Source organism: Strix aluco, chromosome 1 (assembly GCF_031877795.1).
Source record: "Strix aluco isolate bStrAlu1 chromosome 1, bStrAlu1.hap1, whole genome shotgun sequence".
NCBI lineage: Eukaryota > Metazoa > Chordata > Aves > Strigiformes > Strigidae > Strix > Strix aluco.
In genome coordinates, this window is record NC_133931.1 from 164,857,092 (window position 1) to 164,874,231 (window position 17,140).

General features: G+C 40.5%; 1 protein-coding gene across 3 annotated transcripts in view; it reads right to left on the reverse strand.

Moving 5' to 3' along the window:
• PDE1C (phosphodiesterase 1C) overlaps nucleotides 1-17,140 on the reverse strand; it is a 320,244-nt gene that overhangs the window by 275,146 nt on the left and 27,958 nt on the right. For all 3 annotated transcript variants that reach the window (XM_074844025.1, XM_074843972.1, XM_074844016.1), the window contains exons 2-3: nucleotides 7,517-7,567; nucleotides 2,430-2,601 (exon numbers count right to left, since the gene is read on the reverse strand). In XM_074844025.1, the coding sequence (XP_074700126.1) occupies nucleotides 2,430-2,601; nucleotides 7,517-7,567 (223 nt within the window). The remainder of the gene's footprint in view (nucleotides 1-2,429; nucleotides 2,602-7,516; nucleotides 7,568-17,140) is intronic.

Consider the following 17,140-nt stretch of genomic DNA (forward strand, 5'->3'; position numbering starts at 1 on the left):
ATTATTACTGCAGGAAAAGTATCACTGAAATGACTGAAATAATCATATTCCTCCTTTTATGTTTAAAAGCATTACAAGCTCATATCTAGATGTTGAACAAAATCAAATATATATCTCTTCCTACTTTTCCAAGCTGCAGAACAATAAGTACTGCACAGTAGAAAACAAGATCTAATACAAGAGGTAGCAACGGGGATTTCATGCAGCTTATATATATTCACATTAAAAGATATGCAATCACAAGGAAGTGTGACTCATTTGACACCGGAGAGAGATTTTCTTTTTAACTATGCATGAAAGGGATAGTATTGCCATACACTGCTCTACCAGCAGTGAATCACAAGTAGTAAGGGAGTCGCTGCATTTTACAGTCTGTAGCAGTCACATTTAGAAATAAAAAGGCCTGGTTCTTGTCTGTAAAATCAGGTTATACAAGCCCAGCATTGCCCCCCCCACACCCCCCCCCCCCACCCCCTGAGATTCAGCCACCAGATTCCTAATTAAGACATACTGGACTAGACAACTTGTGAATCACATTTCATTCCTCAAAAGGCAACAGGGTAGCAAGATCTTCCACTAGTGTCTAGTAAACGAGAAACAAGGAAAGCCCATGCTTGCCAGTCAAACTCTGTCAAGGAAGCACTTGAAGATCACGACCCACAGAAGACCCTGATGAATCAAACATGTGACCCGGCATAAAAAAGATGCTACTGTCTCCTAAGCCCAGGTTTGCACCATAATATCAATATGATCCCAAACTGAATAAAAATACCACAATGTTTTTATTTTCTCATGTCTTTAGACAGTAATTGCACTCTACTCACTTATCTTCCACTCTTCTGCATAGCTCCTAAACACGCATGGGGCTTCCTTCCTTTATAAAACTAGACAGTTACAATTTACTCTGTAACAACAATTGTTTGGATTTCCATTTATAAAAGCCCACCAAAATGCCACATGGTACAGTAATTTCTATACTGATGAAATACAAAGGTTCTGTAAAGTTTATAAAGCCATTTAAACTGCATTAGCTAAACTACTTTGCCAAACTACATTTTCCAACTCATCTGTCCTTATTATGCTACATACAAGCTCACTTCTTCCAAGTCACCCCTACTCAAATAATCAAATCATGCCATTTGAAATGCAGTGACACTATTTTGTCATATAAAATGGTTGAAATTATCTTGATGATGGCAATGGAAGGATCGCTGCTACCCAGAATTTGTTATGAGAAGTAAAAGCTGAAAAAGAGTTAGATCTCTTGAAATTACAGATTTTAAATACCAGAGACACAAAGTCTTTAAAAGCCATTAAATACCGTGGCTCATCATAAAAGGAGGATCCACGTTCTGAAACACTTGTCCTGAATCATTTCAATGGAAATATTAAAGAATGAAAATGTGCTATGGAATTACAGGATTTATTTATATAGACTGACATAAACTCACTTTATGGTAATATGCTTTTAAATGTCAAGCAGTATAAATAAGATATCTGAAATTACTACCTAATATAATGACTTATATAAGTACCTTCAAAATAATGATTATATGAAGACTGAAATAAGTTTGACAGACTGAGATATAACCAACATCACTGTAGTCAGAGAAATTCGTCCAAAGCAAAAACCATTTTATGCTTGCACACATGTTGTGTTGAATATAAAAGTAAAGCACAGTTTTTCAACAACAGCAAAAGAAGTTTTAAAAAAACACTTGGAAAAAAATCAATCTGCCACTCCCTTCAGTTTTGCTGGGCACACCAATTTTCACATTTTGGTCAGAGATCCACTGCACACACACGGCTTCTCTATTTTACCTCATTTTGAGAAAACTGTTTGCAGAAAACATGCCTTCAAGAAACATTTGACAACTATGCGTCCACATGATTAAATAAAAGAGAGGAAAGCCCAGCAATAGATACATTATGCACTTTACAACAGCAGCAATTGCTTGCTTGCAAGCCCCTGGCCAGAATCCTTCTCCTTGACAAAATAAATTAATGCTAGACAGTTCTCAAGACATTACATCCACAGAAAAAGGCTTAGGTCTCCCTTGTATCAATAAAGAACATCATCTGACCTAAAATGCACGTCTTCATCACTAAACCACTTTCAAATGAAACAATACCAACCTTCAAAGACATCTTCATATAATGAGCTGTCTTTATCGACCATTTTGACTAGTTACAGTATTTATATCTGTCTAGTCCATAATCTCTGAAGAAGGCTAATGAGAGCTGAGAAGTGAAAGACAAGTCCAGCCAGTATTATGTATGGACCTCTTTTTTCACTCCTGTTCAGTACGAAGATACACAGCATGGCAGAATCTTTCAGTATCGACTTCTCCCACCAAACCCACACTGCAGACTTAATCTTAAAAAGACACCCTCTCAGGATAAACAAAGTAAACTCATATCCATCAAACCTGAAAGATGTTTTCACCAACGCCTCAGGACTGTCCACTGGTGGTAGTTCATCTGCTAAGATTTCTTCAGGAGGTCTAGGGTCACTGATGATGGTCGGCTTTGACCTTTCCTTGAGGTTGCCAGTCAGCCCACCGATAATGGTGTTCCACAAGCAGTTTTGTGATTTAGACCCTGCAAAAACAGAGAGTGAGAAGCAAAATAAATTCATAGGCCTATCATCCAGTCTCTCAGCAATCTGGAAAACAAAGATGGTCTGTTATCTTTTTACCTTTGCATCACCACACTTTGGGATTAAGCCTGAAAACCTGAAATAAAGCTCAAAATGGAAATAAGCACTAATGTTCAATTCATTCTGAATCCAAGACTGTAATGCTTCCCATAAAAACAGATCATGGAGTTTTCATGTGTCAATAAAAAACATCCTCTCTTCATTATACTTAGATTATAGTTTAGCATCCATTGATGTGGCAGTATTTTAAGCCAAATAACAAACCAAAAAACAAAGCGTTAAATCAATACAATATTAATCACTGGCTTTCTTAAAAGTACTGAAATACTGCTTAGTTCAGCTCAGAGACTTCCCACAACAGAGATGCAGCAAGCATTAATCTTACTGGGTTCCAAAGTAATAAGACATACCAACTCTACTGGCAGTCATTTTCCACGGGCTTCTTATCAACAGGCAAAATGAAAAAAAAAAAAATTCTGATGAAAGGGATATATCTGAAGTCAGCAACTGATTTTTATAAGAGACTGTACAGGTAAATTTTCAAATATTTTCCTGGCATTCAGACTTAATTCTCCAGCAGAGACAATTAAGAAGCAAATAGTTGACCTAACACATATGGAGAAAGGTTGACTTTTTGCTGCAGTACGTACGAAGTACGTAAGAGGAAACCAAATAGAAGAGTTGTTATCCCATGTCTCTCCTGTGAATATATCATGAGAAACTACTGTTAGAAGCAGCAATATCTGCTGCTACAGACAGGTGATAGCACCCTTATTTTGCTGGTTGTCTTAAAAGTCGTGTTTTCACACCTAAATGATGCAAAGACAGAAGAGCAGCAAGAATCCTCATTTAACTTCTCCATTCCAAAATAATTTTCAGAGGATTTCCCAGCTAATCAGGAAAGCTCCATACTCATAGGCTAGCCTGCTCTTAATTGCCAGCAGCTATTTAATGTGCATGGACCTTATTTACCCAGATTTAGAGGTAGCTTTGACCTCCTGTGCCGAGTTCTGTGCTACAATAACTAGAAAAATTACTCCTCACACCAGGTAGTCCAAAGCCAAGTAATGTCTACAAAACAGCTGCAGAAATAAATACATCAATACATCTTTATCATTCAAGGACTTGCGATGTTATGTCAATACCGCTGTTTCTGTTCACCCAAATTTCTCAAAATTTCTTAATCTTACTTGAATAGGTAAGCATTTGTTTTCCCCTTCTGTAAGGGGAAGTATAAAGGATGTAAGAGTTTTAAATGATCTGACTGTACAGGTCATCTGTGACAGAGCCAAAAATATTGTGATTCCCTATAATATGTTGAGAGGACGGGGTTTTTTTGCAAAACTATGGCATACTCAGCACAGTTGAAACCAGAATTTTACCAGTCAAAAAAGAAAAATAAGTTGCTATCCAGCCACACATCTTGCACACTAAGACAGGAGAGCAGGACACCAATACTTGTAAAAAAAGCAGCTGTGCCCTATTAAAATAATAGGTGGCTCTCTGCAGCCACTTTTATAATTTTGAAGTTTTTCCCTGCAATTACTCCAAGGAATCTGCTGAACTTCCCAAACCACCACCTTCTCCCTATTTTCTCAGCTCCACCCTTTCTTTTATTCCAGTTAGTGACAGGCTAACTAACTGCCACTGAAAACCATATAATCACTCAAATCCAACTTTTTTTCTTTAAACAAAAACAGTGCAAGAAAACCCAGTACTTGTTTCAGTGTATATAGGTTTTTTTCCCTATGTTCTCTGCACATCTTTGGCTCTTCTGAAGATCAACAGCCACAAATCAACCAACTGACATGAATTAACCAACTTCCCTAGAACAATGGAACACCCACCTGTCCTAATCAGTGTTCAGCCTGCCCACAGGTATGCTTAGGTGAAGGGAATTTGGGAATTTAACTGGCCTGCCTGAACAGACACCAGCCAGGAGCTTCCAGCTGCCTGAAATGCTGAAAGCCTGATGAACTTAAATTCCCACAGCCACAACTGCTCAAGGATTGTTAGCACAGTGGTACTTGTAGCAAGATGACATAGTGAGGTCACATAGTCAGGTACATTAACTGCTGCTAAAGGGAGTAGTAACCACTTAAATTCAGTCTCCTAAATGGACTAGAATTTGACATTTAAGAGTACAGGGGATTGGGTAGCCCTAGCATTGGAATGAGTAACAATTTTAATTTCAAATCCATGTGAATAAGTGTAAACAGTTGCAAAAATGCTTCTCCCTCCTTTTATTGTACCCTGTCAAAGATGGTTATAGCTGAGCTAGAAGCAAAACCAAAATAGACTTAGGTGTTACAATTTAAAAAGCAGAACTCTGCTTAAAGAATCTGCAGGCAGGTGTTCAAATACTTTAACACAGCCTGAAAATCTTGTGATACTGCAAGTCTGGCTACCTGGATCACCGATAACCAGACAACTATCATTCCCATTGGCCCACTTAATGATACCAGCAGCCTTCCCCTCTTTGTTCCTGAACTAAAGGGGAAACAGCTAGATGCTGCAGAGAGGTGTGGAGAACAGTCAGGATAGACGAGGCTTTTCTGGGTTTCTGTAGCCTAACTTGTGTTTGTTGTATGCACAGAAAGTTAGATCAGGTAAGTAAGGTCAGCCAAAATGGGTATGGTTTGTTAAGCGTTCTGGACAGCCCAGCTGTGATCCCACTGAGATTTCTGAAGGTTTTACAGTTTTACTCAAATGGGCAGCTGTTATCATTTCCAGCAATGGAAATGCTGTTCTCTGTTGTGAGGTTGGTAATTGCCTTTAAGTTAAGCATTCGAGTGAATGTGAAAGGCACAACCCAGGAAGATACCCAGTCTCTGGTTTGTGACTCAGACACAAGGACAATGATGATAACCTTTATGACTTCAGTTATTGCTTGGACCTTTATCCTCAAATGCTGCAGCTTTTTCTGCCATTCAGTCAGAATGTTTTTGAATGTTTGATCTGTGCTCCACTGTTTGTTCAATGAAACATGGTGTGGTAGAGTAGGTTATATTACTCTCTGCATAAATTTTGGGCATCACTCATTTAACTTACATTAGCAGAGCACATGCCTCAGACATTTCCCTCCTTTCCATAACACAGTTCCCATTCTAATTTTGCTTACCGTTCCCACAGAGTTGCCACCTTATTAATGATGTTAATGATACCCTACAAGAAGCTAGCTGGATCATTAAATCCTCAACCTGACTCCCAGACCACTAAATTTAGCTCCTAAAAGTGAAGGTCTGCTTTACACTTTGAATTATCTCCCTCCGCCCCTGTACTATGCCTCTGTGGCTCTTTCCCAACCAGGCTTATCTAAGTGTTCCTCTCGGTATCGCATTTCTTTTACGGTCAAATAGCCTGCAGCCTTGATGTCACCTCCCCACTTAATCCCGTGCAGCACTGGGCCTTGATGAGGTCTTGTAAGGGGGTATCCTGTGCTTTCATTCAGCTGACAGCCATCCGCAGGGCTGTTCTCCTCCATGCAATGCGAGTCACCCCTACCTCTGCAAATAAGGCTTGGCTGCCTGGCTGAGAGCCAAGATTAAAGCAGGAGCAGAACCTGGTTGTTCCTGGGTCTCAGACCTGCACCCTGTGCACATTTACCAAAAATCAAGTTCTTATCCATGTCAGAATCAGAACTGAAATGCCAGCTCAGTTCCAAATGTCATGACATTACGCTTGACCTACTTGTCAGGCAATATTGCAGCATGAGGCCCTCCTAACCCAAATATCCAGGAATAAACAGTACTTGGGGTAAATCTTCCAACTCCGTACCTAGCATTCATGAACTATCATGGACAAAAAGTGGAGTGATAAAGAACTCGAAAACGTTTGCATTTACATTTCTCTCTTCTGTGATTTCCTTTGCCATATGCATTTTCAGGGTTGAACCAGCCAGGACTGATGACTAGAGCCCCTTTTTAAGCTTTACTGTCTACAACATGAAGGAAAATAAATACTAAATCAGGAATAAGGAATGTCAGTACAATTTTCTCTCAGTCCTGTTCGATCTGCTCCATCACCTTGTAAGTCACTACATGCAACAGATTTCATAGCCACAGATGTTCCTTCTGCATTATGCACCTTAGCTACCTATGTGAGGTTTGGCATGCTCAGAGTGCCATCCTGTGACTGTGTGAAATACTGCACCATAAATGTAAATTATTTTGATGTTTTGATCTGCACCACCCACGATGATGGCAAATGACCCCCTTTTAATGATCAGAAGGGGATTTTTCCCTGCTAAGCGATGACAAATCAACATGAAACTGCATTATGAACAGGATTTCCTATCTTCCTCCTCATTCCTACATATTTTGTCACACGAGTTTTAATAATTTACATGGTCAAAGTCATGGTCAGTTGGTGCTACATTACCAGATGTATTCCTTTATTTTGTTCAAACTTGGGTCATTTATTTCAAATCCCAAGCCATATCTTCAGCTCCTAACCTTGCTGTGTGAAGGTGATGGAGGAGCTATCAGTAAGGTTTAGTTACATTTTTCATATGCTATTTCTAAGGCTTGAGTCAAACCTCTTTGTAGCCACTGTAGTCAACTTCAGTTGGCTTTGTGACACATCTTGTTATAACTTGAAACAACAGTAAGGCAACAAAGCCTTCCATTCTTTTAAATTTGCACCAACTCTGTTCAATAAGACTGAACTGTACTGAACAGTGACTGAACACTTCTGTAAGTGACTTTTCCAACTAAGTACTGTGGTTCCTCAGTTTAGTACTGTAAATTAACTGTAATAACAGGTCAGACATCATATGAGATTAGAAGACTTATTAAATGTGTTTATTTCTACAGTAGATATAGAAATCAACCAGTTAAAATAAAAAAGACTACTTACGGGCAAATCGTGAAAGTGGTCGTGCATTTTTGTCACCTGTCTCGTTTGCAACTGAAAGGAGAAAATAGAAATAAAAAGCATTCAAATTCAAATTTTACATTAAGATTAATGATAATAGCAATTCTCATGCATATAAGGGAGAGAAGACTGGTCACAGTAACAGCAGCTGGCTATATACACACAGATATATAATACTTAATGCCACCAAATATATTACTTTGCATGTTTGTCTGTCTGTCTGGTTCAGTTTGGCTTTCAGAGTCAGGAGGTCACACCACAAGGCACCTGTCTTGACCCACATAATAACTGAATCATATAACTGCCCAACATTCAAGCACTAGCCATTAATAGTACATAGCAATATATGATCGCAGTCACCCTTACAAATTCTATTTTATATTGGACTTTTTTCCAACTCTTAAATAAAATGTCATTTTTCCTGTTGGCATTTATGAGTACAATAAAGAAAAAGTAAGATTATTCCATCTATATAAGGAAATGCACCAGCAAAGTTGGAAGCCCAGAGGATCATTGAAGAGCAAATTAAATGAAATTCAAGGATCTGTGCAAAGGGATCCTCTGACATTTGGAACTGCATATAGATATCAGCTAGGATAAAAACAACCCTGTACAAATCCTGCTTTTTTCTGCCTCTGATTCATACTGGCATAGCTCTCAACATTTCTGTGACCCAGGCAGCATGCAGTTAGTCAAGAGCATAAATGACTCTTTGGGGTTCTCGCAATATTAAACTACAGCTGAAAAAAAGAGGAGAGTTATCAAGGAGAGGAATTACCACCCATTACTTTTTATTTTGTGTAGCTCGAATAATCATGAGGAACAGCATTGACGGCACACAGGGAGGAGAGCATAATATAAGTGTGCACAGAAACCTTGCCAATTCTTTTATTTCTTTAAAAATGCTGTTTTCTAGAGACAAAACTAACCAAGCTAAGAAATACCACAAGAGGATGCAAAATATGACCAGAACTGAGACTCACAGGTTCCTAGCAATATAATGTCAACTAAACTACAATGGACTTTTTGAAGCCAGAAATGACTTTTGATGAAATTTAATTCTCCTGACAAGGCCTATACCCAGTGTCACTCCAGCTTTCCTTACTTGGTCTCCAACCTTTACCTGTTGATTAAGGTGGCTCCAGCACTAAGTGTCGTAGTGAACAGAGGGACTCTTTTAACAAATCGCTGCCTCATTTTGCTCCCATTAGCCAGTAGATGGTGCCGTTAAAACACTGGTGCCTCTCTACCAGTCTGGGGAACTCGCCAGGCTGGCCAGAGCGGTCTCCCAGGTCCATCAAGACACCCTTCCTTGGCCTGAGTCCATCATAGGTACCTGCAGCACAAACCCCAACCAAATAAGCCCTCCCGGGACACTGCGTGTGGACACACCAGGGTGACTGCACAGAGTTAGGCGGGCCCAGAGCAGATCATAGTTTCAGAGTCAAATCCAGCTCTGCTTGAGGTGATGGCATGGTGAAGGAGAGGCAGCAGCATCCTCCATGGGGCAGGGATCAAAAGAGTTGGACCCACTGAGATCAAACACCATGTCAGAAAACACTGCTATAGCCAATATGTAAGGGTCAAGCGGTCAGGCTTTGCCTTTAACTCAGTGACGACAGCTTGCAAGGGGTAGCCTGCCATACTGGGCTCTTCTGGGGTCCTAGGTATCCCTCCTTATTGCAGCAGAGCCCAGGCAAATTCACAGCAGGCACTGATGTCTAAGTTGGAACATCAAGTGAACTATTAGGTCAATGAGGAAAGAGCCTCTGAGGGTCTCTTCACTGCACTGTTATCCGCTTTATCCCCCACTCTGGTGGCAGATGGCACTCCCTGGTCACGAGGGGCTTCAGGCACACACCGGGTCTCACCTTCGTGCCACCCTCCAGCTGGATGTTGCAACAACAGTTTTGGAGCACTCCACCCAGCATCTGCGTTTGGGCAGCTCAGCTCCCAGACTCACAGCACCCAACACAACAGGGGTCGTTAGCCCCCTCAAAAATGAGCATTTTCCCATTCCAGGCTGCACAGGTTTGTTTTCGGTTGTCAGTGCTTTCCAGACATCAGATGGTGTCACATACAGAGTAATGCCCTTCTGCCTGGCATACAGCCACACAGAGCAAAGGTCCAGGCTGAACAGCAAAGCAATAAGCAGGACAGAAAGCACTGGGGATGCTGAACCTGCATTACTAGCAAGATTCCTGGGACAAGCGACCTAACTGCTGCCTAGGCATTGCCTGGGACCCATGAGGTGTGTGTGTAGGTCAGATCTCAGTTTGTTTAACCCTGCAATCAAAAGGGGGAGAACTCAGAGGCAAAGAGCATTTCTGCATTTGCTCTGTGTGAAAATCTTAGAAGATTTTACTGTGGAACTCCTGCATGTATATCCTACAGTTGTCTTACAAGAGACTTTGGACACAAAGAACTAACAGACCTATGTAAATGAGAAAAGACTTTTTTCGCCAGATGGTCTGAAATCATCTCCACCCTGTGTTTATTCAAGTTTATTAATAGTAATAAGCTTTTGGGAGAAAGCAGGTATGAATTAATGAAGTCGGAGAAAGAAGCTTAATCTCTGAGAGAGCAAGTCACAACCCACACCAAAAATGATCTCTGGTATTTCCAAAGATTTCCTGTACCACTGTCTCTTCAGATAGGCTAATTCTCCAGCCACACTCTATCCTTGCACACTGAAATCTAGGCTGATTTTCATCTCTGATTAGATGAGACTATTGGCATGAAAACTGCAGATATTTACTTCATTCTCCTGAGTGGGTGGGACCTTCTTCAGCTTCCATCCCACCATTTTTAATTATTTTTATTACACTAAACTGTTCACATTTGAAGTTATTTTCCATTCTAACCTGGAAGCACATAAATCTTGCTGAAGGGTAGAGCAACACACAGGTAGCTTGTAAGTAACTTCTGTTCCTTCAGAAAGGCAGCCCTGCAGGAGACATCATCCTGTAATCACCCCGTTAGAGTGAAACATTCACGCACTGTCTGTGCTCTCTTGTCCAAGTAGACAACAAAACACCAGGCCTAGACAAATTTCTTCCATCTCGAAGTATTATGTTGCATCATAACTGCCTGGAAGTCTCAAGAGCCTCTCACTGCAGCAGTTATAACAGTATCTTCATAGGCACGGTCAGTTCTTTGACTAACACGGATCGCTCACACATGTGAGTTCACAGCTTGCCCACTTCATAGGCAGGCTTCATTTTTTAATGTCTGCCCTGTTAAACTATTTCCTACAGCTTGCCACCTTTTTCCACAAAAGGTATCGATTTCACCAGTACACCCCCTCAGCCAATTTAGCTTTCAAAGATCCTTTGTCAAACTTCTAGTACAATGCAAAGAAAAACATACCACTCTGTAGTATTGACTCATCAAGACTGACAGACAATAGCACATCATCTATATTTTGCTATTAAGCAGCCGAGAGGCTGAAAAAAGAAAATCAGGTATATTTTACCCACTAGTAAACACATTCTTTCAAGGAGACTTTTTTTTAATCAGCCAAAGGGCTTAACTATATATATATATATGTTATCTATATATACATAAGAGCTTAAGTATATATTTCACACTGCTAGTAAATTTGTCAGTGTTTGGAAGTGAAGTACATTAGAGAAGCTGAGAACACAGATATGTAGATAAATTTACATTGAACATACAGTCTGAATAAACTCTTCTCTAGGGTGTTTTTTTCTTTTGTTTCTTTTCCCCCTTCAATGCCACATATTTTAAACAGCATTCCTGTAAAAAAAAAAAACAACCTTTGGCTTGCCCTAACATATGATCTCCTGGTAAACTTTTCCCTTGAAAACTCAGAAGAATAAAAGACAGTACTGCGACTGCTGAGACAACTGTGTCTACTTTTTACAGGCAAAAGATCACCACTGGAAACTCCAGCAATTTTTGTTCTCAAAGACTATAATGCCATTAGATGTTTCATAAACTTACCAAACTCAATCTCAGAAGTTGCTTGGTTTTTATGTTTACCCATCTTACATGATGAGACTTTGCCAGAACCTGATTGCAGTGTCAGTTATGATCTATCATTTAATTTGTGTCAACTTACATCGATTTGTTCTTGTACCAGCAATCTCTTTAAGCTGAAGTATTTCTTTTTTTTCTGGTGCTTAATCCTCCTCTGACTTGGGCAAGGAAAGACTGAATTTCCCCCTTCCACCATCATTTTGTGCACTAAACACACCATGATCATCTAGTCTGCCTTACAGAATAGGTATCTTCATATCCCCTCCCCATCTTTATTAAACCTCTTCAGTGTCAATTCATTTTCTCGCAGGTACTATATGCAAACACTAAGAGATCTTACTCTTGCCTGGTCACATATTAGTTGTGTGCTGTGGTACCCCCCTCATACAATTAACAGACTCTCAGTTCGTTGCAAAAGTTATTAAGTCCTCATCTGAGTGATCTTTCACTCTGTACTACTTCATTTCAGCCCTTATTGTTAGCCCCATCCTCTAGGTCACCCCCATCCTCTAGGTCACACAGATCTTGCTGTGAGATACTCAGAGTATCCCCCCCCTGTACTGGCAAGGTTTGGGTCCTCAGCAGCAATTATCCTTTTTTTCTGTGTCACAGTCATTAACAAAATTCCTACACAAGATCTGAAGCACAACAGTACCAAAGGAAGGCTTTCCTGGTGGCTTTCTGACCCATTTAGAAGCTAAGGTTCCTCATAAGAAAAGCTATTCTTGGGGGATTTTGAGTCCAATAAGGAGATCAGAAAAGTCTCAGACCAAACAAATAATGCCTCATAATGAGGCAAATTCTGCTTCTGAAAGTTTTTATCCAGCACTACATAAATTGCAAGCACAGGAACCATGCAGCCAGTGTGCACATTACTAAACCAGGGATTATTCAGGCCCCTCCAGAGTCAGTCACCCGACGTTTTCTAGAGTGTTGAATCCCAGTACCACGCAGGAAACGCCACCAACTTCATATGATTTGAAATGCTCGTGCAACATCAACAGTACAGGCAGTATAAACACACCCTACGTAGGGCCACAAAGTTACAAGAATATGCAGGAACTTCTTGCTGATAAAAAATACTGGATGACTGGACTGTCTCTCTGGACTTAAGATTCTAATCAGTTACTACAATTAAGTAATAAATCAATTACACAGATGGAAAAGGCACAATATGTGTCTGTTGGATATACCCTGAAGATCACAAAACACATCTGAAACAAAAGCTATGTTTCAAATTACTTCTGGAAGGCAGGAAACTGCAGTCTTCACTTACAAGTAATAACCCAGAGGCTTACGCCACTCAGCATGTCCTGAAATAACTCCTAATGGATTTTGTTGCTGTTTGCCTGGCAACGACACAGCACACCAAACATTGTCCTTCTTCATTAACTGGGAGAGGAACACCGTACGTGAGTGATGATTCATTTTCCTTATGAAAGGATCCTTACACTGTAAGTTATTTGCCTCTGTGACGGGAAAGTTGCTTCTGCAGTGGGAAACATTTTGTTCCCTCTGACAACTGAAGATAGTTGCTGTCTCAGTCTGACGGGGCTCCGACTCCAGACACAGATTTCAGAGCCGCTGTGTCTCATTGACAGCCTCAGAAATACTTTCAGAAGGGCAAGGTGTACTTGGGAATCGTAACAGAGAAATAGGTGAAAAACATGTGTGAAAAGAAGCAAAACTATTCAATACTCTACTGAGCATCAGCCAAATTTTATTTAGAGGCAGAGGTGCAAACAGTGAACTTGCAAACTTGTCACCTAAAGACTGGAGGCGCCCTGATGCTGGGTTTTGGAGATGAAGGAAAATAGGAGCAAACACCAGCAACTGCCTGGACCAAAACCACCCTCCCTGCACCAAGGCCCATGTTAAACATATTCCTAACCTCAAAACCGAGACACACTCTTGTGTCATCTATTCAGACTATTAACATATGTTCTGTAGACTGCATATTCCCCCCAGCTCTCCAAGTTCACAGCACAAATGGCTCTGGTCACACAAGCTCCACGCTGCTCTCATTCCTAACCCAACCTCTGCCATGCCAGTCTTCAGAGTACAAAGAGCACAGCCCCTCTGCCTCCCTGGCCAGACACACATACATATGCCTCTGGCACACCCAATCACCAACAGCATGTGATGGACCCATAACTGATTGCTAAGAGCATGAAAATGGCTACCAGAAAAGTTGTGAATCAGGAGATGATGGAAGCGTAACTATATAGATATATAAAACTTCTCCACTGCAAGGTGATGAAGCTACCTTAACTTTTGGCTTCTGGAATACGACTTTTTTTTTTTAACCTGGAAAGTCCAGGCTGATTTTCTATGTTTAACTGAGATTTCTTACTTCTGGTAGCTCTAACAAATTGCCTGCTGTAGCAAACCCACTCGCATCTTTCTCCTGAGGGTAACTATACAGGTGGAAAGCTTGGTCTAGGTCACATAGTTCTGTGCAGTGAATCTAAGACAGATAGATGGAAATAATAAACCATGGGATTTTTAGAACAGGATTCTGCCCGTGTGGGCTACTATGACTTCCAGCTCACTTCTGTTAGAAGAGACATTATATAAACAATACCATAGTGACTAGACACAAAAGTGGTATCAGATGCGGTAGCAAGACATTCTCCTGACTGGTATACTCTTGCCCACCAGCAATCCTCTGTCCTTGAGCTGCTTCACCCACTCCTCCATTGCTCATCGTGCTCCCCTCAACTTGTAGAACTTAAGTGGAAGTACAGCCATCACTGGATGAGCCCAAGCACATTTGCCTCTGTCTCTCACACTGCAGCACCCCTTACCCTTTTTTAGTTATACTTCCCCTGTACAAAGACCCAGGTACGTTCCTGCATAGCTGAGAGGCCATCCTCCCCATCTAGAAGCAAGGATGCAGAACAAAAATCAACTCATTGTGCCATTTCCTATATTACTCCATAAGCAATTGCTGTCATAGGACGTCCAGATACCCGAGACTGAGTAGGGCAGACTGGAATACGGATGAAATCTGAGTGAAAATCTGCAGAAGCTTCTTACTTCAGTACTTTCCTTGAGACACCAGTTTCCTCTCCACTCTCCACTCTTTTTGAGCTTGGAAAAGTCACCTCTTCGCAGCAGAAGGGGAAACATCTGGCCCTGGCCTTGATCATCTAATCCAAAAGGCACGTCCCTCATCACAAAGCTCTAAAAAATAAGCTGATCACCCTGCACTTCTGGCCACCACCTGAGACAGACCACTGGACTGCACATGCCTTAGTCTGGCTCAGTTCAGTTTTTAAATACTGACTTGTTACTCAGATATAGCCGTTGTATATAGTCACCAATTATGATGTGGTTACACATAAACTCATATCACTCTGAAACTAGCCCCCTTGTGCAGCAGGACCCGAAAAGTGTAACAGCCCTGATTTCAAGTCCTTTGTGAGACAGCAGAAATTATCTGTTTTCCTCAGGGACTCTGGGTCAAGTCCTGAGAAAGAAGCATATGCTTTACCGAGCCAAGCTCAAAATTTCAGGTGTTAACTTCAAACACTGAACTTCAAGTAACAAGTCACTGTCTATTTCATAGCTCTAGAAAATGGGATGATGTCTGAAAGAAAGGACAGATTTCAAGTGACTCACAGTAGAGGTATTTAATTAATGGTTCAAAGATGAGTCAGGGGACATTCAGGCTTGACATGAGGAAAGGTTTCTTCACCAAGAGGGTGGTCAAACCCTGGAACAGGCTTCCTGGAGAGGCAGTCGATGTCCCAGGGCTGTCAGTGTTTAAGAGGCATTTGGACAATGCCCTTAATACTATGCTTTAACTTTTGGTCAGCCTTGAGGTGGTCAGGCAGTTGGACTAGATGGTCATTGTTGGTCCCTTCCAGCTGAACTATGCTATTCTAATTAAGAATGTGAACAGAAAAAAGAAGCAGTTTTTCCCACTTTGTTGGAATTTGACAGAAAGTAAATTAAAGATGCCTTGTCCAAAGTTGCACAGCAGTTTAGCAATTGGATTCCAAAAGGGTGTTTTGGCAGTCAAAGAAATTACACTGCCAATAGAGCTATTTAGAAAAAAAAAAAAAAAAAAAAAAAAAAGGAGGGGTTTTGAGGAGGATGTGTGAAGGGCTCTACAAAAATATTTTCAAAGAGTCTATGGATGTTTCCCATGGAAAGTACTGATTTTTGTTTGAAAGCTAGGGCTATTTCAGCCTTGGCACCTTTTAGTTTTACAATGAAAACTTAGCATTTCTCAGAGGAAACAGGGACTTGTATAAATTAAGTTGAAAACTCAGCTTTCTATTTAAAAATGTCTTTAAGGAAAATGTACAATCAGGCCATAACTGTGCAATGGCATTAGTCCCTAAATTAATCCCAGATGAACATCAGTTCACAAGGAAGCTATCTACTTGGTAGTCTGATTTATAAAATCTCACCTGTCATGTAACCCTCAGATTGAATCCCATCCCATCTTTAAGACACCTGTTTTACCCATGCTCTTATGTTTCAGAAAATGAGCTTGCATAAGTGTTACCAACTCCAAGTCAGCACCAATTCTTTTGATAAAAATAGCCTGCTGTGATGTCTGAGCAATCATAGTTAAATTATACCACCACTTACACACAGTTCTGTAACAATATTCGTCTAGTGGTTCTGATACAATAGAGCTTCCTTATGTAATAGTTAGTATTAACACACTTCAATAAGTGAGAGAGATCAATATACTTTTCCAAAGGAAAATATTTTAAAGACTGTACATTAGTACAAATAAAAAGGCAAAACCCTTCAAGGTCTCGAGGAAGATTCAAAAGTGTTTCTTTACAAGAGGGTTTTCATCCACTCTTACTTAAGTCAACTGAAGGCAAGATGTGAATAAAGCCATAGTTCCTTCTGCCACCTTACTCTGACCATTCACCAAGATCCGGCGCTTAACACTGTTCCCAAAGAGTTTCCACTGAGACTGGATCAACTGTCAGATGCTACGATTCATTTATAAACTTAAGCTCTCAGCCTCTCCTGTCATTTCCACATCCACTTTTTCCCTTTCTAATAATGCATGAATCATAATCAGAAATCACTCTCCAGTCCATTAACAAACTAAACATAGCACAGACTCATAGAAGTACACAGATGACTATCATCACATCTGCCTTCATATTAGAGGGATCAGCACTGTAAAAATGCCTGCAGTTAGCAAATATTCATGTTGCATTTATTAGCATTTTCATTCCAGTACACACATTATGAAACAATGTTATTGTGGTAGGAGGAAACTGGCAAGGAAGACTGGTTTGCCGCTATATTAATACCTTATATTATAGTGCAGTAATCCTGTGCTCTACGAAGTCTCAGAGTGGCTCATTGAGAGAAAAAAAAAAAAGTATAGGGCTTCAAAAGGTTTGCAGTATTGGGTCAAAAATGCCACGTATTGGGTCAAAAATGCCACAGAGATTGTAGCAAATGCTTGAAATAACATAAACTCACTATTCTGGTATGAGTCTATCCAAAAAACATATTCACCATGGCCAGACCAAGGGCTCTGTGCTGGGCTAATTCAACAGCGGGGCACCCTGCTTGGAAGAACCAGTATTCCTCAAATGTAGCATTAATGGTTACAGA